Consider the following 24,341-nt stretch of genomic DNA (forward strand, 5'->3'; position numbering starts at 1 on the left):
TTAATCATATGATCCCATCAGACACCCCTTCCGAGCAAAGTCTTTTGCTTTGTCAGCTCATGTGTCTCATTGGACACCTCATTTCCAAGTGTTAGACAAGAGCCGACTCTTGGGTCCTGGAAGGGGTCCCCCTTCCTGCAACAGTTGCAGAGCCCTTAACAGATGCTAGGCACTTTTCTAGGAGTTCTAGATGAATTAACTCATATGGGTAATTTTATTACCCATTGATAAGCAAACTTGGTGTAGTGACTAACAGACCTTAATTAGATGAAAGAATTCCAAACCTAAGGACCAAAGAGAAGATCTGAATATTGGAGCTGGAAGGAAACTTTGAAACCAAGAGGTCCAGGGGTTTTATCCTACTGTACAAAAAATGACCAAGTTTAGCCTTGTAGGAAAGAAAGCACTGTTGATATTTTGGAAGAGGGCAAAGAAAAAGGGAATGAAAGGTTGTTGCTGAACGATAAGACGCGGGATTTTTGGACTCCGGAGGAGACGAATTCAATCCGGGGCCAGAGATGAGGCTGGATCGCTCAGAGCTTTTGTGTAATAAAGTTTTATTAAAGTATAAAGGAGAGAGAGAAAGCTTCTGACATAGGCATCAGAAGGGGGCAAAAGAGTACCCCTAAAAGGTAAATTTTATATAAGAACAAATAAGGCCTGTATAAACAAGTTTTTGCTTAATTCTCACTGTTAAAACACTCATATTCATACCAGTTAGGTCACTGAACTAACAGCACTTTTAACCAATATGTTCTCAAGCGGGGGATAGCGGGAATAGTTTGGTTCTGATACTTATTAGTTATACAATCTGGTGCAAACTACAAGGCTTTCTTGACACTCAGTTTCCACACCAGTACAGTTTAAGAAAGAGTCCCAAACTCACAGGGTTACTGTAAGGACTAAAGGAGTTAAACTACCTATAATACTTAGACCACCTGGCACGTGGTGAGCACCCAGTGTTAGCTGGTATTACAGACACTGAGCAGTCACTTCAGAACTTCAGTAACAGACACTGACACTAACGGGGATCACTGTTGCGAGTGGATTTTTGTGTCTTCCAAAGCTGTGTTACTAAGCGGTCAAACGTTCTTAAGTCAGGTTTACTGGCATGTGATTTGTTGGTAATAAATTCACTTTTTAAAACATACAGTTAATGGTCTTTGATGTGTGTCTACAGTTGTGTAACGACTGCCACAATCAATACACAGAATACTTCAGTCTTCCCAGTGCACTTCTGTGTCGTCCAATGGTGCATTACTGAACAGGCCAATTTTTATAAAGAAAGGTATAAAGGCACCTATGGCACATTTGCTGAAGTCCAGGAATCTTAAAAAAGGGTAGAAGGAAGATTATTTGATTTAGGTCTTGATGTTTATTATATATATCTCTATACTCTGTGAGAGGATTTTTAGTCATTTTCTACAGAAAACCTTTGATGAAAAGCCAAAGGTCTAGAAATAAGCAATTTTAAAATGTATGAAATCTTAGATGAGAATTATATACATTCCCATGGCTCTGATGTTAATATATTTTTTTTAAAGTCGATTCTTCCATGTAAAAGTAATTGAAAGTCCAAAAGTCTGCTTGTTAGAAGTAAACCAAGCAAATCACTGACTCTCAGTTATTTTGAACAGCTAGCTCTTTCTTATCATATTTTGACTCAGACGAGATAATAATTAGCTATAACCTATTTTCCTAGAGCTTTCTTTCACCTTACAGATGAATACCATGAGGAATAAGGTATTAAAAGACAGTGCTGAAAATTTAAGAGAGATATATAAGAGAGAGAGATTTCAAGATCAGAAACAAGGCATATAACCTAGCACAGACAGGAAGAAATACAAACAGAGAACAGACAAGGAGGCCTAGGGAGCAGCACAGAAGAGGGAACAGAAGTCTTTAGATGGAGCTGTAGCTAAGGGACCTTCATCTTATCTGACCAGTTTGATTTTAACTTTTTTTTTTACTGTAATTTTATCATGCTTCATGGACAGCTGGATACACTGCTTTATGGGGTTTTTAATTCTTTAAATAGGTGTGGAGGAGTCAAATACAACAAATAAGAGCAAATTTCTTGGTGCACAGTAACCTTATTTTGGTGGAAATAGCCATTATTTTAGAAATATGAAGAAATATGGACTAAGTACTGTTTATTTTATGATCACTAAAGTTAACTTTTTGGGTAAATAATATTTTCCTTAAAAAAAAATTTTTTTAGAGCTGTCAGAGTATAAGAAAAGGTACTGAAGCAGGCATGGAACAGGTTACTAAGTGAGTCATTGCCGGAGACTGAAAAGAAAGGAGAGCTAAGGAAGTGCCTAAAACCAAGTGGTTAAGTGGAGGAGGAAGAGGAGGAAGGCAAGAAGGCAAAGGAAGAAATGCTCAATTAGTTTTAGAAGCTGTCTATGCTCCTCGCCAGGATCTGCAGTGTGTGGATCAAAGAACCTCCACCTTCAGATCCCCAATGATGTGGTTCCATTCTTTACCCCTAAAAATATGGTTTTTATTTTGCTACAAAAGTTTTATTTACTCTAAAACACTGATTTGAAAATGAGCATGTGTTACTCCTTACATACACTCCCTCTGTAAGTAGGCTTAATAAGATGATTACTTGCTATTGAGGAATAACGGAGTAATTACTGCAGCCCTATGAACACAACCCAGGGCAATCTTAGCCCTCTCACCCTTCTATTTAGTCCATTTTAAAAGTGTGTTCTTTTTAAAATTTTTTTTAAATTTTATATATATATATATAAGAATTGTAGCTTCTGGAAACAATAGGTGATATTTGAAATGCTATAGCAATTTCAAATCCTAATTGAAATAAACTGATACTGTAATAGAATATAGTATATTCTATTATGTTAGAATAAAAGAAAATGTAACTATAATATTTGTGTTTGAAGATCCCATACCTCCTATCAGTGTGTGAGTACAGTTGATAGGTTCAGTCTAAGATGGATCTGAGCTTCAAAGCACATCTGTTAAGAGTTACTCTCTAGCTTAGCTATTTTCAATTACTCTCTACTGCCTAAATTACTTAAAACACTACAGTCTAGTATTCAAAGCTTTCAATATATACCCAACCTGTCTCAATCAAACATACAGTTAATCATCAATTTCTAGTTTTTTTGATATATATGTGTCATGTTCTGTGCTAAGTCCCTTCACTCATGTCCAACTATGTGACCCCATGGGCTGTAGCCCACCAGGCTCCTCTGTTCATGGGATTCTCCAGGCAAGAACACTGGAGTGAACTGCCATGCCCTCCTCCAGGGGATCTTCCTAACCCAGGGATCAAACCCGTGTCTGTTTCATCTCCTGCATTGACAGGCAGGTTCTTTACTACTAGCACCACCTGGGAAGTCCTGTATGAGGCATACCTCTTATCTTTGCTATTTCTATGAACAGAAATAGGACTTCCTGTGAATTAAGGAATTCATTTACTAATTCATACTACAAGCATTTATTCAGTATCAAATTCTATTCTGTTGTCAGTACTTTCTCTGGGTTTTATTATCTCCACCTCAGAACACTGCAATATTGTCTCCATCAGTGAGTACTGGGTTTGGCCTTATGTAACAAAAAGCCAAATATTAGTGGCTTAATAGTTTACGTTTACTTTAACATAAAACAAAGTCGAGGGCTGGCTGCAGTGGCTCCATGATGTCACTTAAATTTTAGGATTACACTACCCACTGTGCTAACCTCATTGTGTGGTTTTTGTCCCCATGTTTGTCACCACGTGGTAACAAGTAACATGTCACTTCCACTGCTGTTATTTCAAGGAGTAAAAAGAACATGGAGACTTTCCTAGAAATAAGTAGAATACTTCTCTCTATAACTCACTGACTAGAACTATGTCAAGGCAGTCAGATGATGTCAAAGATTTTCTCTTTCTCTCAGTTTTGCTCATTTCTGTAAGTTTCATCACCTCTTTTCTGACACAGGTTTTCTTCATGCGACAGTAGAGAAGAAGAATGCGGCAGCGGTCAAAGAAAGCTCCAGTATGACAACATCCGAACTTAGCGATCCCTAGCAGAGACGACTTATTCTTAATAGTGTCTTCATATGCAACACTGCACTCGCCGGAGTAAACTGCCCATATCTGGACCAATAACTGGGTCAGAGAGATTGATACAATAACTAACCAAGCCTTTGTCTCATGTCTACCCTGAAATGGGAATCCCTACCAAAACCACATGAAGTATTACTAGGAGAATGTTGTTTAGCCAAAGGAAGGGGAGTTCTATTAGCAGATGAGAGTTAGAAATGCTGAGTAAAGACAATACTTGTCCCTATAACAGCACTGAACGATCTGCAAAATTATACGGTGTAGAACTTTTTAGGATATGTTCAAAGTATTGAGGAGAGCAAAGGTTGCTTTCTAAGGACTATCCTAGCTTTGAATACCAGATGACCCTGAAGTCTCTGTGGCTTAGGTTGTCAGGTGTACCCCAATATTCATTATCTTCTTCTTTGATGATAAAATGCTTTTTAGCAGGGCATATGGTCTTGTATTAGAAAGACTACATTTCCAGCCTCTCTTGCAGCCAGGTGTGAGCACATGACTAATTCTGGGCAAATGGTAAGTAATGAATGCAACTAGTTATGTGCATGGATGAGTTTGTACATATGTATACATGCATGTATATACGTATGTTTATATATAGTCATATATTACTAGTTACATAGGTACCAATATATATTGATCTAGTTCCAATTATTTATTATTATCTATCTTCACCTCTGAATATATGAGCACCAGAACATGAAATCAGAAACTTTACCTCTTTTGTTTAATGCTGTTACCCTAGTTCCCATAACAGTATTTGACACATAGGAAGGGTTCAATATTTACTGAGTACATAGGGCAGGTCACTCTTCTCTATTTAAACCCAACTTCTCTATGAAGCCAGATCTCTGACCACCTAGTTTTCTCCTTATTCTGAGTAGTTATTACAGCACTAGTTTTAAATAGAGCTTATCTGACATTTCTAGTTTACTGCTCTGAGTTCTTAGTTACAAATTTATGCTTTATTTTACATGCATATTATAAAATCCTAGAGGGCAGGGGCCACAGTATGTTTATTTTTCATACCTCTATCTGTTTGTAGCCAGTGTGTCTGGTATAGAGTAAGCCCTCAATGAATACTGCTGAAAAAGACTAGGACAAGAGTTCAATAGTGCCTCAGGAAAACTTGGTACATTCACTGGACTTCTTTCTGGTCAGGAAATCTATATGGGATAAATAGCAGAATGGCTGGAAAATTAAATTTTTCCTTGCTTTCTTGATGTTTATGATCTACCCTGAAGTAACTACGGCATGTTTCTTTCTAAGAATAAGCTTGTTTATCAGAGAGAATTATACTATTTTTAACACTGACAAGGTCTACCTTACTGAAACAGGTGTGATAGCTCAGTGTACCTAAGAAGTCCTTCCCTTGGAGAGAATAGGTAGCAATATACTTAATATCATTTCCAGGTCTATGGTTGAAGAAATTCAAGGTATTTCCTCCCAGGCCCTCATGTCCATTTAAGGCTCTGCTTGAATTCATATTTTATGGGGCTTGGGTTTATTGCCTGGTTACAAGTGGTCCATCCAGATGCCTCTGAAGGGAAACAAACACTCAGCATAGTAATGCTAATGGAAAGACACCACAAGCATGTTATCTAAAACCCCTCTGTTCTTTTCTAAAGAGAAAGGTTATAGAAATACGTGAACTCTGAAATGGCCTCTCCCATTCATGTCTACCTCAAGACAGGAAGCACTGAGACAGAACCAGAACATCAACATCCTCTCCCAAACCAGCCTTAGTTCCTGCTTTCAAACCCTACCTCCACTCAATGTGTTCTCAAGGTACATTTGCCTCTGTTTTGCTCATCTTGCCTAAAGTTCTACTCCAGAAAACACCGGCTACTACACCACCACTCAAAGTCCGTTCTCCTCTTCTTTACTTCTAAGTTCCAAGTTCCAACGGCCTCCAGCAATCCTTAGGTTAGTCAAGTGTGTCTTCTAAGAATTTTACACCGTTGACTAAAAAATTCAGAATTTCCATTCCTAAAATGAATCAACTCTAAAGCAGATGATTTGCAAGCTAAAACAATAATAATAATACCAAAAAACAACCTCTGTCACCACTCCTAGGGTATATACTCAACCACTGCTCAAAAAAGTCCAACCTATTACATCCTATTTTATAGCAAACTGTAAAAACACCCAAGTAAACTATATTATTTAGGCATGTGTAATGAGTCATATAACAATATTTTTCTATACTATCATTATTTCTATAGAGGACTCAAAATATTTAACATTTTAGAATGGTGGGATAAAGATACTGGCAATTTTAATCATTTATATTCCCAGAAAAAAACATTACTTATTTGATTACCAATAATTTCCCAACATTCTACCATTACCCTAAAAAATCACAACCTTCTCTAATCTGAATCAGTTGTGTCAAGTCCGCAGCAAGTTGAGAGGACTACTGGTCCAAGAAGAAGGCAGAAGTAAAACTTTAGGAAAAACTGTTTTAAAGGAAAAGCAGAGATGACATTATAAGTCACAAAGTGTAAAAAATTAAATTATATATCAGGTATTATGTATTGGTGAGAGCTGGGATCGGGGTAGAGAGAAAGAAGACACAGAGATTTAGCAACAATAAAAAAAACCTGAGCAAATATAAAGAATGTGGAAATGATTAACTTTAGGGAAAAGAGAAGAATATAGGGAGAGGAAATATAATCACATTATAGTCTTTATAACAAAAACAATTCATACTGATTTTAAAAACATAATATAAGAATATTGGGAAAATGTAGGAGTGGAAGAGAAGTGTAAAAGAAATGGAATCTTCACCTACAGTAAAAGAAAATTAATAGTAAATTAAGAGATGTTTTTTAAATTAAGGTGGTTTTGTTGCTAAATCATGTCCAACTCTTGCAATCCCATGGACTGTAGTCCACCAGGCTCCTCTGTTCATGGGATTCTCCAGGCAAGAATACTGGAGTGGATTGCCATTTCCTTCTCCAGGGGATCTTCCCAACCCAGGAATAGAACCCAGGTCTCCTGCATTGCAGGCAGATTCTTTCCTGACTGAGCTATGAGGGAAGCCCAAGAGATGTTAGTCTATTGATTTTATTCAGAAAAATGGAGATAAATACCAGAAGAAAAAGCTTACAGAGTTAAAAATGACTAAGGGGATGTTAACATACTGACACTATCATGATATATTTAGTTTAGCAACACTTGGTTGTTAAAATTCATGCACTACTTTGAGAAAAAATTAGCATTACATTAAAAAATTAACCATTTCAAGTAAATAGGCTAGTTTTAGTATCTTATCTATACTGTTTATAATTCTATAGACTTCAGATAGATTATTCAGCTTTCATCTCAGTTTAAATCACTGTAATACTTTGAAATTCTGTACAAATCATTGTGTATTTTTGTGTGTGTATGTGTGACTGCAACTGGAATAAAATGTTTAAAAAGTATTCTCCAGGCCAGAATACTGGAGTTGGTAGCCTTTCCCTTCTCCAGTGGATCTTCCCAACCCAGGACCAAACCCAGGTCTCCTGTATTGCAGCAGATTCTTTACCAGCTGAGCCACTAGAGAAGCCCAAGAATACTGGAGTGGGTAGCCTATCCCTTCTCCAGAGGGTCTTCACGACCCAGGAATCAAACCAAGGTCTCCTGCATTGCAGGCGGATTCTTTAATTGCTAAGCCACCAGGGAAGCCCTTTAAAAAAGTCGATTTTTTTGTTTTATTTTTTATCAATGCCTTATAATGTCCTGAATACCAACAGCTTTAGGAATACTTAAGATGATGTTTAGTTTCCTTTTATTATCATATAAAAATGTTCTGTATTACTAGCCCATAAACAGACCTGCACAAATTAAAGTTAACTCTTTGTTTAGTCATTATCTCCTTCAAAAGTTTCCTGACATTTACTGGTACAAGTAGTTAAAGTAGCTCCCTTGTTAATTCTTCTTTCATGAATGTTATGATTATATTACTAATAACCACTTTTATACAATTGGACCTTTATGGGACCTAGACCACCTTATAAAAAGGTAAAGAATCTTCTAAAGAGTAAACCAATTTCGCCCTGCTAAAACATTAGAAAAGAAACCATGGATGAGTAGTAGAGCTCTATTTTTGGAGAAAAATTAGAACCGTACATTTAGATTTGATTATGAAGTTATCTCGGAGGTGAACTTCTAACCTCATGTGAATGACAGTGAACTAAGATATAAGACACCAAATAACATTCCTCTTGTACTAGTGCTATAGAGACAGACGTTATCACAGAGACACGAACTACTGAATATAGGACATGTACTTTGTAATATGGAATTAATTGTGGCTTTTTGAATAATGGCTTCCCTGATAGCTCAATTAGTAAAGTATCCCCCTGCAACACAGGAGACCCCGGTTCAACTCCTGGGTTGGGAAGATCTGCTGGAGAAAGCATAGGCCAACCACTCCAGTATTCTTGGGCTTCCCTTGCGGCTCAGCTGGTAAAGAATCTGCCTGCAGAAGACCTGGGTTCGATCCCTGGGTTGGGAAGATCCCCTGGAGAAGGGAAAGGCTGTTTAGTCCATGGGGTCACAAAGAGTTGGACACAACTAAATGACTTTCACTTTTGATTACTACATGTTTATTTTTCTTATGTATTTTCTCAACCTGTCATATATGCATACAAAAATAAGAAAAGGTTAATTTACAATGAAGAAACTGCATATTCTGGGAACCAGAAATCATGGAAGTCATAACACTTGAAGGAAACACTGAAAATGAAAGTGTACAAATATACACTGATCACTAGGCAGTGAGTACATTTTTAGAGCAAAAATATTGGATTGTAATCAGCTGGTCATTTTATTACCTGAAAGGGTCTCTTTTAGCTATATACTTGAAAGTTTTATTATATGTTAGTTGTCTATATAAGTAAAAATAATATTAAATCTTGGTTCTAGCAATAATCCTTAGATTGGTTCACTGTTTTCTTTTTGATTTTCAGACTTATCCATCTTTCTTCCTCTTTGTTATACTGTAGATATGTTTCCTCTAGTAACAAAATCTCCTTTTTATGCTCCTGAATAGTTTTTAAAACAATGTTTTAAATGAAATCTTGTAAAACATTTTTTTAAAATATTAACACCGTTAAAAGCAAGCAGGGAAAACGAAATAATAATTAGAGCAGAAATCAATGAAATTGAAAACAGTAAATCCAAAAAAGAAATAAAACCAAGAGTTGATTCTTTAAAAAGATCAGTAATGTTGACAACCCTCTAAGCCAGGCTAACCAAAAAACCAAAATCTAAAAAACAAACAAAAAACCCAAAGAGAGGAATCAAATTACTAACATCAGAAATGCAAGAGGGGACATAACTACAGCTCCTACGTAAACTGAAAGAATAAAAGAAATACTATGTCCGAGCCCATACCATTTGAAGAAAACAAACCAACTCCTTGAAAGACAGACCCTATCAAAACTCACATAAGAAGCAAAAGAGGATCTGAATAGGCCTACAAGTATTAAAGAAGTTGAATCAATAATTAATCAACTTCAAAAACAGAAAGCTTCAGATCTAGATGGGTCACTGGTGAATTCTATCAGACATTTAAGGAAGAAATTATACCAATTCTTTACAATATCTTTATGTATCAGATATGAATTATGTTACTCATTTATGAATAGAAAATATTCTAGTTCATGGAAGATCTTTTTTTTTTAATACTGAAATTTCACAGACATACCTTACTGAGGCGGTGGAAAGGAATGAACTGTCTTCCCTCATTGGACTTTGTACTTGTTTTTTTTCCAATCGTGGTAGAACATACATAAAATGAATTTTACCATACTAATCATTTTGCAGTGTACTGCTTGTACTATATCTCAGTATACTGTCTGTACTTTTAATGTCATCTCCAAGAAGCAATAAAGGGCTACAGACATATTTTTAAAACAGCAAAACCAATCCTAGCTTGTTTATGGAACTGTGAGAAAAGACGTGACATTCAGGAAAGAGTTGTTAGTAATCTAACTCTAAGCGGGCCTTATTTACTGAAACCAGATCCTATCAATAGATTTTAGAAATAGGTAGGTAAATAGTTAGCAACCAATTGCTAAGTTCTGTAAATTCCTAAAACACATCAGAAATCCATGAGTTAGATTTCACATGACAGATTCTGTCACATGACAGGTTCATAAAATTGGCACAAATAATATAGGAGTTTGTTTCCAACCTAAGTTGCTTCGAGATTTAAATACTCTGATTCACCATTTTTTAGTGATGTGTGTATGCTCTCAGGCAGGTCCCTTACCATCTCCGAGCCTGGTGATAATGCTCACATCTGGCTCACAGAGCGGTTGTTAATGACATGCTTGAAGATACACGAGTCAACTTACATGAAAATACCTGGCACACCTGCTTAGTATCAAGAGGCTCTCAGGGAACACCTCCTCCTTCCCTTCCTTAGTAAACAACACTTAAGAGACTTCTGCGTCTAACTCATGACAAAAATATAAGTAATGACATTTTCATGGATAAACAGGTTCTTCATTACAGATTTTATAAAATAATTAATTACTGTAAGTACAGATGTGATTGTAACAGTAGGGAAACAAAAAGCAAAGAAACAACATCTTGAGAAGCATCTAACAAGCAGCTTTCTTTGTTTCATGTTGACATGCTTTGTGGTTACAATGCAGGCTTCCAATGAACACTGGATCAAAATTAAAATTCTAGGCAGGCATTCAAGTTTTTTGATTATGTCCATTCTTCACTGAGCATGGGAAACAAATGCTTTAGAAGCTATTTTTTGAAGCCATTCCCACTGTACTCTTACAAAGTTCATTTCCAAAAGGGGCCCCGTCCCTGTAATGGATCTGAGTAAGTGAAAGCTACACCAGGTTTTGTGCACTGTACTTTAAAAACTGCAGCAGGGTAATAAAATCATGCTTTTAACAGTGACTTTTCTGGGCCTGGGCCACAGCAATTTTGCAAAGGTGCATGATGAATTATGGGAAAAGAGGCCAAGCAAATTTCAAAAATAAAGAACACCAATCCAAAATGATTTATATACATATTTTGAATAAACTTAAATATAGAATAATTAGCCAAAAGCATTTAATTATAGTTTTTCTATTATCAATGTAAAGTTGGCACAAATGCAGTAAGCCTAATCAAAATCAGGTAAGAGTTACCTCTGTGGCTTTGTTTGATGGTTCCAGTCCAGTCATATTTGCTACTATTAACTGACGTAAGAGTTGAACTTGAGCCACACTTAGGAAGAAGTCCAGGTTTGTGGTTATATTCACTTCCAAGGAATGGCCACACACTAAAATCTCCTGAAGGAAAAAAACGTTGAATATAGATAAAGAAGCATGATAGCATTATATGATAATTTATCATTTCTACTTATCTGAGCTTTATGAATGTTGGTGAATTCTCCTGAGACTCAAGTTCATATGTTAATGAGAATAGCAGATATAGTGGGCATGGTTACTTGACACAGTCCAGTGGATTAAATTAATAAACATTTATGAGGGCCTGCTGTGCGCCAGGCCATGTGCTAGTTACAGGGAAACCCACTATAATAAGGATTTTTCAACATTTCATATGCATTTGGCTTTTCACACCTCAACCTCCTATCATTGTTTCAATATGTAGGCAGTGATGTATGTAATTCTTTAGCATAATCTTGTTCACCCTCTAAAACGGACAGATACTTAGCATTTCATAAGCACCACGCAGCATAGGAGAGTGCTAGGAACATCACAGAGAGTGAGACTAGTCTTGAAGGGCAATCTGCCTTTGAGAAGATTACAATCTAGGTGGGCAGACAGGCAATTATAGGTAGCAATTACAGTCACAGGTGGTATGGTCTGAGTATTCTCCAAAGGATCCACTCCAAATGATTCATAACAAAATGGAGTGCTGAAGCCAAACACAGCTAGACTAATTAATTTTACTTCTTTAAACTGCTAAAATCTTGGCAGTATTAGGTAGATGTCCACTACTTAACTGATGCTGTTCTGCATAACAGAGTCACTTGAACATCCACTGTTGGAAAACCATTCAGCAAAGGAAAACAGAAATGAAAACCAATTCAGAATTTCACTTAATAAGCAGAAGCCCTGCCTCTTGTCATGAAGTGCATGTGGACAATGTTCAAATGCTTGGAAATGTCCAACAAACCTTCTCGTTATTAGTGTCATCCAAGAGAATGGATTTAAGGAGACTTATGATGGGTCCAAATACAAACTACACAGCTTAGAGCAGCTTTTAATAAAGCCATAAAGAACAGCATGTCGGAAATGATCTTTTTTTTTTTTTTTAGTTAAATAAACTTTCTCCCCAAAAGTCTCCAGATTTTATTCATTATAGTTAGAATTCTTATTTTATTCCTTAAGTAATGATGAAAGCAATACACTTGTGTATTTTAAACAAATTGTGTTACTAAGTAACTGAAAGATACTAGTAGACTTAATTTTTATACAGTTTTTGTGGATATAAAGATACCCTGTCTAACCTAACTTTCCCTAGTAGGCTCAGTCGTGTCCAGCTCTTTGTGACCCTATGGACTTTGGAGCCCACTAGGCGCCTACTCCATGGGATTTTCCCATCAAGAATACTGGAGTGGATTATATTCCCTTCTCCAGGGGATCCTCCAGACCCAGGGGTCGAGCCAGTATCTCTTGCGTCTCCTGCATTACAGGAGGATTCTCCAACTCTGAGCCACCGGTTTCCCTTATTAGGGTTATTACAAAGATCAAATAAGAGAACACAAAATACTGTTCTTTAAAAACTCAGAGAAGGATATAAACTTTTGTCACCTTAAAATAATAATACATTTAATTTGAACATAATATTTCCAAAGTTTTCATAACTGCTTATAACTCTATGAATGATCCAAAGTTTATAGTTTTTAGCATAACATAAATAACATTATAAATTAACACAACAAACATAACATAACATAAAGGATCCCATTATTATTACATTTCTATTCTAGGCATAGAGGCAAAATATAGCATAGTGATTAGACTTCAAGCCTGGATCCATTAGTAACTGGCTAGTAATGTTGGTCAAATTACTTAATTTCTTTTGATCTGTTTCCTCATCTATAAAATATGTATACTCATAATATCTATCTCATGGATGCGGAGAAGAGTAAATAAGGTAATTCATGTAGAGCTCTCCTTGTAAGGTAACCCATGTGAGAATGCTAAGTAATCTGTCAGTATTATTGCTACTTTTATTAGAAAGAGGTTGTGCAGATCAAGAGCATGTGGCTGGGAACCAGACCAGTCGGTGCACACCACGTTCTGCTTCTAACCAGTTGTGAAAATTTAGACAGCTTAACTCTCCATGCTTTAGTGTCCTCATCTGCAAAATGAGGACAGTAAGAGATGCTAATAGGATTACTATGACAGCTAAATGAGTTATTACATGAAAAAAGAAAATAAAAGTTGAAATTGCTCAGTCATGTCCAGACTCTGCGACACCTGGACTGTAGGCCTCCAGGCTTCTCTCTCTATGGAATTCTCCAGGCAAGAATACTGGAGTGGGTAGCCACTTCCTTCTCCAGGGGATCTTCCTGACTCAGGGATAGGACCCTGGTCTCCTGCATTGTAGGCAGACTCTTTACCATCTGAGCCACCAGGGAAGTCCAAATATTACACGAAAAGCAATACATAAACAGTACTATAAAGTGAAAGTCACTCAGTTGTGTCTGACTCTTTGATCCCATGGGCTATACAGTCCGTGGAATTCTCTAGGCCAGGATACTAGAGTGGGTAGCCTCTCCCTTCTCCAGGGGATCTTCCCAACACAGGGAATGAACCCAGGTCTCCTGCATCACAGGCGGATTCTTTACCAGCTGAGCCATAAGAGAAGTCCAAGAATACTGGAGCAGGTAGCCTATCCCTTCTCCAGGGGATCTTCCCGACCCAGGAATCTAACCAGGGTCTCCTGCATTGCAGGTGGATTCTTTACCAAGTGAGTTATCAGGGAAGCTCTAAAGAGTACAAAAAATGTTCAATAATTATTAGACACAATAATAACATTAATAATAAGATAATTTGATATCCTGTGCACGGAAACTATGAAAACTCCAAACACACAAAGAAAAGCTGCTCCATTATTCAGACTAAAATAAGACCTAAATTACGTTCTAACCTCAGTGTGCATATTTTCCGGAGAAATTATTTTGGTGAAAATGATGGCAGGTGCTCCAGTTATTCGTACAGAAAAATCTGTTAAAATGGGAGTCAAAATTGCTCTTCTTTCTTGATGCCGCCGTATGCTAAAAGATAAAGTAAAAAATAATTAGCCATTTCATTTTTAAGGATAATTTTCATTAAATTTGTACAAGTTTCTGCACTAAAAACATGTATGCCAAAATTTCATTATTTTGACTGTCTATTTGTGTATTTCATAGTCATAGTTTTGTAAAGTCAATTCCTAACTTCAGAGTCATAAAGGAAAAACACTAATCAAGAAATTCAGATGTAATTAATCAATTTCACATTAGTACTATGCTGTGCATGTGCATGCCAAGTTGCTTCAGTTGTCTCCAGCTCTTTGCAACCCCATGGACTGTAGCCTGCCAGGTTTCTCTGTCCATGGGATTATGCAGGCAAGGACACTGGAGTGGGCTGCCATGCCCTCCTCCAGGAGATCTTCCTGACACAGGGACTGCACCTCTGTCTCCTATGTCTCCTGCACCGGTAGGCAGGAAACCCAGCAGTATTCTAGGACCTTTCAATCAACTGCTTTTTCTATTTTTAACTCCTTTGGTTTCTACAAATAGTTTAGTATCTCTTTTGTTAAAAAAAAAAATCTTACTCTTTTGTGATCATTTTTAATTTTCTAGTTTTGATATTTCTGACATTCTACTTGACAGCTGCCTTCTTCTCAATTTCTATAGTTTCACAAGCATGTTCACTTAATCTTTGACCTCTCTTTTCTTTTTTAAACTCTAAGAACCATCTGAGCTCATAGATTATAACTTCCTCTGTGTGTGTGTGTGTGTGTGTGTGTGTGTATGCTCAGATGTGTCCAACTCTTTGCAACCCCATAGACTGCAGCTCACCAGGCTCCTCCGTCCATGGAATTTTCCAGGCAAGAACACTGGAGTGGGTTGCCATTTCCTACTCTAGGGGAGCTTCCTGACTCAGGGATCGAACACATCTTCTGTCTCCTGCACTGGCAGGCAGATTCTTTCTCACTGCATCATCTGGGAAGCCCTATGAATGCCTTTACAGTTTGTGAAGTGCCTTTTGTGACTTTGATACTGAATTCTTCCTCATAGCAACCCTGGATGTGAAGTAAGGACCACAATTAGCTCCACATCATCTACTGGAACAAAGGTTCTACAATTATAGGTCTGCAGGGCAAGTTGATACCAGAGCAGCATTTGACTGCTATCTTAATTTTTCTTTATACATTATCTTTTGAACAGTTATCTAGCACACTATTTCTATACTACATTAAAAATTGCTAATTGCTAATAATTTTAAATATTATTAAGAAATCAAAACCTGTGCTAGTACAGACCTTCAAGTTTACTGAAGTTTTTTCAAGTTATTTATTTATATTCTTAGTTATCATTTTATGAGATAAAATAGTTCCATGCTTTACTATCAAGTTATACCTCAAAAGTTACTGGAACCATTAATTTTATATTCCTTATAAATATGTCCCCATTAGTCTCTATTATTATAAAATAACCAAGGTAAGATCAGAGAATTGGCATAAGTAATCTCACAAAAAAGCACAGATAAAACTCAAGTCTGTCTACATCTTTTTCTACCAAAGTACTCTAGAGAGAACTAGCATCTTTTGTTGAACTGGGCAATGGGCAGAGCTTTATATGCTCTTTGCCAAAAAAGCAAATCAGATCATCTGGTTCTGTGACACATAAGTATTGGATTTCAAGCAAGTCAATTTTAAAGAATGAAGAGATCTGGTTAACAGAGGGTAACAGGAAGAAGTATTAAAATCTGAATACAGAGGAAGAGTTGAGACCCTGAGAGACACCACAATTAGAGCTTAATAGCTCAAATTCCATAAAATGACCAGTGTGAGAAACATGTAACATCTGATGTGCCCTCTTAGGGGAATGCTAAAATATATGACATATTAAAAATACCTTAAAATGGAAAAGGTGGCAGGGAACCAAAGGAAAGCAAACTTTAACTGAAGCACTGATGGGGGGAGAAAAAAGTACTTCTTCACATTCTAATTATTTCCCATCGTGTGAATTAAATCAGTAACACAACATATGAAAGACCCATGATGTTAGAAATTTAAAAAAAAAGTTTAATAAGTCAATGGTCATAAAACTAGAACTTTACTGGTATATAGAGTACTAACTTTTCTTTTGTATTATCTCTGGTAAATATTTGAGTTAAGGATATATATTTTTAAATCATAAAACTTTTTTTATAGATTCAAATATTTTCAAGGATGAATTCAAAAGAAGGAAAAAATAAACACTGCAGAAATAACTGCAACAAGAATTAAATTCTGCCAATACTTTACTAGACAATAGTCGAGGGTTTAAAATAACAAGAGGAAAGTAAAACTCAAAGTATTATCTGATATTGTTAACGACTTTAGGGTCTTAGCTACTCTCAGTAAGCCAAGGGAATAGATTCCACTCCACCCCCAACCTCAGGAATAGATTTTTAACGGCCATATGGAGAAACAGAGTAATCCTTACATCCCTGACAGGCAAGAATTTTGAGATGAGATGTCAACTTAGATCTGGGGCCCTTAAAAGGCCAGAAAAATAACTTCCAATCAGAAATAGAAAAGAACAAGGAAGTCTGCCTGTTTTGGCAAGAGAGCTTATTGAAAAAAACAGAGATCTTTCTCTTTTTTCAACTTAAAATTAAAAATAATTGAAAAATGAAAAATAATGGGAAATATCCCATGTGTGTTTGGAAGCTGTAATTTATATTATATGTGTTGGTCCAGGAATACCAATATTAAGTTATTTATATAAAAGTGGCATCAGACCTTTGATAACCCCAGGGCATCAGTCAGAAATAGAAACAAGTCTCCTTGGAAAACATGCTTTCAAACTGACAAAAAGGATTCTAAAGAACAAAGACCACTGAAGATAAACTCCTAAATACAGATTTCATATATACTTCAAAATCATTTTTTTATTAGCGAGAATTCAACCCCATTATAAACTTCATGATCAAGAACTTCTGATAATGGAATTTCCACATGTCTACAATATAATAAATTTCTTTAAAATCACTAAAGACATATAGGATGGAATGAAACACATGAGGAAAAAAAACCAAAGTATTAATACCATAAAGGCAAAACAGATTTGAAAAACAACCAAATAGAACATTCAGAAATAAAAATATAGTTACTAAGGTTAAATATATAATAGATGGATAAATAGAATTTTAGATATAACTTTACAAATTAGTAAACTAGAAATACTACTGAGAAAGATAGACCAGAAAATACTTAAGACTTGTGGCAATCAATAGAGATAATCCACTTCAGTAGATATTCCTGAATATGAAAAACAGTAATATTCACACACATTATAAACAATAAATATATATAACATACCTTTGGAGAAATTATTCATTATAATTTGATTAACTGTACCTATTTATACAGATTCCTCTCGTTTTCAGGGAGTCACAAGGATAAGTCATTTGATAAACACTAGTTAAGAGTTGAAGTCCATTTTAGTGTGTGTGGTGTTTTTTTTTTTCCTTCCAATAGTAACATTTTCTGTTGAATTTCTAATGCAATTAAAATTATATGATATATTACCATGATGATTATATTCAACTTAAATATTTTCTGATTTTTTGAGTACCTACTGCCTGTTAGTAGCTATGCTTGTGTGTATGCTCAGTTGCTCAGTTGTGTCCAACTCTTTGTGACCTCATGGACTGCAACCTGCTAGGCTCCTCTGTCCATGGAATTTTCCAGGCAAATACTGGAGTGAGTTTCCATTTTCTACTCTAGGGGATCTTCCTGACCCAGAAATCAAACCCACATCTCTTCCATTTCCTGTACTGGCAGATGGATTCTTTACCACTGAGCCACCTATGACGGCCACCATTCTTTACTATCTATGACGACCTTTACAGTTTGTGAAATGCCTTTTGTGACTCAGATACTGAATTCTTCACAGCAACCCTGTATGTGAAGTAAGGACCATTTTTATTAGCCCCAAATTACCTATGAGGACACGAGTTTCAGGGACTGGGCTAAGGCCATTCAGTTGGAACAAAGGTTCCGCAACTGGACCTGCAGGGCAAGTTGGTATCAGTAACTACAGAAGAGTCAGGCTGAACAAGACAGATCTATGTCCTTTAATCTCTGTGCCACCTTTTCAAGTTGCCAAGGATATCTTCAGGTAAGAAATATTTGCTGGCTGTTGGGAAGTATAAACCGGCTGCTTCTTCCTGCTGCACCAGGAGCCCTTTTTCCTTCACATTAGTTCCCAGGTACTTTAAGTAGCAGGAGAAAACATTCTCTCACATATAGTCATGAAACAGTTTAACGGGATTATTATAAAATCACACAATTCAAGAAGGTTTAGGTGATCCCAGGCATTAACCTATAGACTATGGGAATTAGACTAACTTCTAGTCTATAAATTTGTTTAGGCATTAGATTGACATCCTCACAAATAAAGACACAAGTGACGGCTTTCGAGGTGAAGAGTAAAATCAAAGAAAATGCTTTCTTTCCACATTCCTGTTTATAATTTCACAGGAACAATTTTGGAAAAAAAATCTGTTTGATCAATCATAAATCAAAATACACAAAGGCTCCTATGAACATGTGGGTAATCACTTTTAAAAAATAAAAATGTAAGAGATCAAAATACAGACAAAACAGTCATGATCTCTCAGAATTAAGGCCAATAATTTATGCTTCAGGTACTTTAACATCAACACAAAGCTACACTTCCACACAGTCAATGCTACTAATCTTGAGAATCACAGACTGAGTTTAAGAATGTGTCAAATTGAAATTCAGCCTGCTAAGAATTTAAAAAAAATTTTTTTTAAATCCAATGTGTGGGGGAAATAGTCCAAAGGGCAATATGTGTAATTTGATACATGTTTATCAAAATACTAAAACAAATAAATATGTTCTATTTCTTCACAATAAAGTCAGAAAGATAAATTACTAAAGGAAATAAAACACAGTGAGAAGGCCAAATAAAAGCATTCGGTATAAATGATTTATTTTTTTTAATTGCAGCTTTCAAGTCTGTTCAAACTATATCTTTAAGTATTATAAACAAGAAAATCAGATTCACTTGGAGGATTTAGGTTTACTGACATTTTCAGGAAATTATAAGATAAACTTTCTATACCATCCCACTACCCTCACTCCACCCCCACTCCAGACACCCTCAAAGTTCTAATTATCATGTAGAACAACACTAGTGATTTTAACGTGTAACCTGCACATGGCAAACCTCAGTATGGGCTATTTTAGTTCTCAGCACTTCATTTTCTCAGATTATAAAATAAGCCCAGATGTAGTAAAAATGGTTGCTAAAAAAAAAAAGAAAAAAAGCAATTTACTAACAATGAACTTTAGCATAAGAGTAAGGGGTCAGAGAATTGAATACAAGAAAAGTAGTTGGCTAAGAGGAAGCAAATCAGGGTTCCATGCTTAACTGTATTTTAAGTGACATTGGACAAGTGAAGAATCTCCTCAAACTTAGTTTTCTGTAGTGCTTTTGTTCTATAATGTGCTAAGAGTAGTTCAGAGTTTAGAAAGAAATTTGCATGAGAGCTGGAATGTGGAAGAGAAATAGATAATGGACGATATTCTCTGACAGTTATACTGTTTTAAATAGTAGAGAAAACATGATGCAGAAGTGCCAACAGATTCCAGCCTGTCCTCACTCTTTCCACCTTCATGACCTTTTCCTGACTTCTGGCTCTGCTGGACAACAGCAACTGCAGGCTGAACTCCAGAAGCACGAGTAACAGCCTCCGACAGACTTGTCTACCAGCCTTCATGGTCCCTCTAGCCACTAGACAAGGATGGCTTCCCAGGTTTCCTGGAATGCAACAAATTTTTAATCCAGGTTACCGAGCTTCTTCTACAAATGGGTAAGTTCTTATTCCTAAAATAAATCCCCTCTGTTACAACACTTACAGCTGTTGTTCTGACCTGATTGAACCCTGATATATTCTGTCAGTTAAAAAATTAAGGTTTTAAGAGCAAAAGATCTACAAATTTTAAAATCTGATGATTATTCATGCTTAACTTCCCTGCTTCTTTCTCCCCATCATACACACAGAAACACATTATGATTAAAGACAAAACGTGAGTAACATGTCAGGAGGAATCCCGAGTCGGGAGGAATAAACCATTATAAAGACTGTCAGTTAATAATGGGTGGGGTGAGTAAATTATTCTTTACCGTGCATCTTTTGAATTCTACTGGTAATACTGAATGAAAAACAAAAAATGTAATGATATTAAAGCTCTGTTTCATATTTCTGTCAAGATTAATCAGCAGAACTAAACAACATCAGATATTTCTTGTCTTTATTTGAATGAGTATCTCTCAAAACCACTCACATTCAGTCACTTGATTTGCTAGCTCTACTTAATCATCTTGTCATTCAATTTCTCAGTTCACTCAAATCTTCACTAACTTCCTATTATGTGCCAAGCATGATAATCTGTGACTGGTATTTAGAAGTGAAGAAAACAGGGCGGGTTTTTAAATTGGAGTATCTTTCTTAGTTCAAACTGCTCCCTTCCCTCTCCTGCCACTCATACTTTGTGGGAAAAAGTTCAAGTCATACACATTGTGAAACCTTCCCTGAAAACCCACACAGAGTTTCTTTCTTTTAATTTTCTATTTGTACCTACATCAATTTAATAGTAATTTATCATTCTGTTTATGTGTTATGTCACATCTATCTGCCTAAGATGTTTTATGTGCATGAAATGTGTTTATCTCAATTTTTATGTGCCTTACTTTAATCCTAAGTATCCTTTATTTATGACTATCAGAGTGGTTTCCACACTGTACTTGAATATTTAATTAACCAGTCTGTCTTTTTGATTGGGAGATGAGCTCTGTAAGGGATGGACACATATCATAAGTTATTTTACTTTGTATCTTTAGTGTATATTTGGTGTATATTTGATATTAAAATCTCTAATTTCTGACAAAGGTGCAAAGACCATTCACTGGGGAAAGAACAATCTCCTCAACAAATGGTGCTGGAACAACTGGATATCCAACATGCAAAGGAATAACTCTATGCTATACTCTATTAAAAAAAAAAAAAACACTAAAATAACTCAATAACCCAATTATAAGCATTAAACCCATAAAACTCCTAGTATAATATAGGCATAAATCTTCATGACCTGGCCCAGATCAAGATAGCAGAATAGAAGGATGTAGAGCTCACCTCTCCTCACAAATACATCAACAGTACTTCTACATGAGAAACAACTCTCACAGAATACCTAATGAATGCTAGCAAAAGCAAAAGCTGCAGGAAAGATCACTACGTAACCAGGAAGCACAAAGGAAAAATAAAGGAATCAGGACAGGACCTGCACTCCTGGAAGGGAGCTGTGAAAGAGGAAATTTCTGATCACCATGGGAACCTCCTCCATTGTCTAGGAATCAGCTAGGACAGAAAGGGAGCCTAAGAGGCTCAGAGGAGAGTGCAGCAGCCAGAATGCCACGGGTACCACAGAAAGAGACCAGCACAGATGGTCATGGCTACCTTGATCTGCTCCTAAGCCTCAGATGTGTGCCTGCTGGTGTGTGTGGGGACTAGGGTGCTGAAACTCTAGCTTCAGAAGACAGACTGGAGAAAAGATTGGGGTTGGCTGGACAGAGACAGCCTGAGGGGCTGGAGTGTGGTCGAAGGTGCAGCATCCTAGGTCTGTCATTGCTAAAGCTCTCTCCAAAGAGAGGGCAGGGCCCCATCATAGCACCCTCATTCTTGGAATGCTCACAGAAGGCATAGCTATGCCTCTGTAAGCCCTGGGAGCAGGAAAGTGCCAGGGGTGGCCCACACATGGAGGCAGGTCTTAAATCTGAGCTGATTCCCAGGGGCTGCATTATTTCAGGGGATTTACTCCACTGGTGGCTTTGAGAGTGCAATGCCTGCACTACACACAAGAAGATTAATAGCACTCTAGTGGCTGGGGATAAAACCCAATCTACAAGCGATGAATAGCAAACTAAATGACACAGAAAAATGATTAAGTTATCTGGAAGAGACAGAATAATGCAAATCACTCAATCAGAACTGCAGATAGAAAGGCAAGGCAAGAAAATATGAAAGCAACATGCAAATTCTATGAGGTAATATAAAGTGTGCCAATTCATGCATAATAGGAGTTCCAAAAAGAGAAGACTATCAGCTAATTTCCTACAGAAATGTTGCAGGCTGGGAGGGAGTCACAAGATGTATTCAAACTTCTGAAAGGAAGAAACTTACAACCAAGAATACTTCACCCAGCAAAATTATCATTTAGAATAGGAGAGAGGAAGAATTTCTCAGATAAGCAAAAGCTAAAATAATACAGCAATATTAAACCTATCCTAAAAGAAATACTGAAAGGTTTTCTCTAAATACAAAAGAAACAAGAATCTATAGGACAGAGAAAATCACAATTGGAAAGTAAATCACTTAAATAAGCCAATACACAGATTTGAAAAACAAAACAAAACAAACTTGAGCAAGTGACAACTACAATGAACAGCAAAAGGATAAACATGAAGATGTAAAAGACAATACCAAAATCATAAAATGTGGGGGAAGAGAGTAGGAAACTGTAGATTTTTTTTCAGAATGTGTTTGAGTCTATGAGTATCAGTCTAAAGCAAACTATATACTATAAAGTTATAATAATAGTTTAACATACCTGAAAAACTGGGAAATCACAAACCAAAAACATACAATTGATTCAGAAAAACCAAAAGGAAGAGAACGTAAGCATAGCTCAAAAGAAAATCATCAAACTACAAGAGGAAAAACAAAAAGAAAGAAACAAAGAAGAAATATAATATCAGCTAGAAAACAAGGTTAAACATGCCATAAATACATATCTATCAATAATTACCTCAAATGTCAATGGACTAAATGCTTCAATCAAAAGACACAGAGTGTCAGACTGGATAATGAAACAAGAGCCTAAACATGCCACCTAAAAGAGACCCAATTTAAGGTGAAAGACACACACAGAGTGAAGTGATGGGATAAAAAAAGAAGTTTCACAAAAGTGGAAATCACAAGAAAACAAGGGTAGCAATACTCGTATTAGACCAAATAGATTTTAAAACAAAGGCCATAGAGAAAGACAAAAAAATGACAGCACACAATGATAAAAGAATCGATATAAGTGGATACATACTTGTAACATACACACATCCAATAAAGGAGCACCTAAATACATAAAACAAGCATTAATAGACATAAAAAAGAAATCAATAAGAATACAGTAATAGGAGAATTTAACATCCCACTGACATTAATGGACAGATCTTCCAGACACAAAAATCAATAAGGCAACAGAGGTTATAAATGACACAACAGAACAGATAGACTTAATTGATATTTTCAGGAAATTACATCCAAAAAACCTCAGAATATACATTATTTTCAGGTGCACATGAAACATTCTGTAGGATGGACCACATAGTAGGACACAAATTAAAGGGCACATAAAACTATTTCAACTATCTTTTCTGTCCACACGGGTGTGAAACTAGACATCAACCAGGGAAAGAGAAATAAGAAAGAAATGACTACAAGGAGACTAAACAACACACTACTAAAAAACTAATGGTCAGTGATGAAAACAAAAAGGAAACTTTTTAAAATAATGACAAATGACAATGAAAACATAACCATTCAAAATCTATGCTTGCTTGCTTGCTTGCTAAGCTGCTTCAGTTGTGTCCAACTCTGTGCAACCCTATGAACCATAGCAAGCCAGGCTCCTCTGTCCATGGGATTTTCCAGGCAAGAAAACTGGAGTGGGGTGCCATGCCCTCCTACAAGGGACCTTCCCAACCCAAGGATCAAACCCACATCTCTTATGTCTCCTGCATTGGCAGGCAGATTCTTTACCACTTATGCCACCTGGGAAGCCCATCAAAATCTATGGGATGCAGCAAAAACAGTTCTAAAAGGAAAGCTCATATGTGCCTTCTTCAAAAACAAGAACATCTCAAATAATTAACCTAACCTATCACCTAAAACAATTTAAAAAAGGACAAACAAAACCTAAAGTCAGCAAAAGGGAAGAAATAATA

The 24,341-nt window shown here is 36.3% G+C and overlaps 1 protein-coding gene across 10 annotated transcripts in view; it reads right to left on the minus strand.

Moving 5' to 3' along the window:
• VPS13B (vacuolar protein sorting 13 homolog B) overlaps positions 1-24,341 on the minus strand; it is a 774,030-nt gene that overhangs the window by 268,274 nt on the left and 481,415 nt on the right. For all 10 annotated transcript variants that reach the window (XM_043484079.1, XM_043484085.1, XM_043484083.1 and 7 more), the window contains 2 exons: positions 14,201-14,327; positions 11,224-11,367 (listed from right to left, as the gene is read on the minus strand). In XM_043484079.1, coding sequence (XP_043340014.1) covers positions 11,224-11,367; positions 14,201-14,327 — 271 coding nt within the window. The remainder of the gene's footprint in view (positions 1-11,223; positions 11,368-14,200; positions 14,328-24,341) is intronic.

Source organism: Cervus canadensis, chromosome 12 (genome assembly GCF_019320065.1).
Source record: "Cervus canadensis isolate Bull #8, Minnesota chromosome 12, ASM1932006v1, whole genome shotgun sequence".
NCBI lineage: Eukaryota > Metazoa > Chordata > Mammalia > Artiodactyla > Cervidae > Cervus > Cervus canadensis.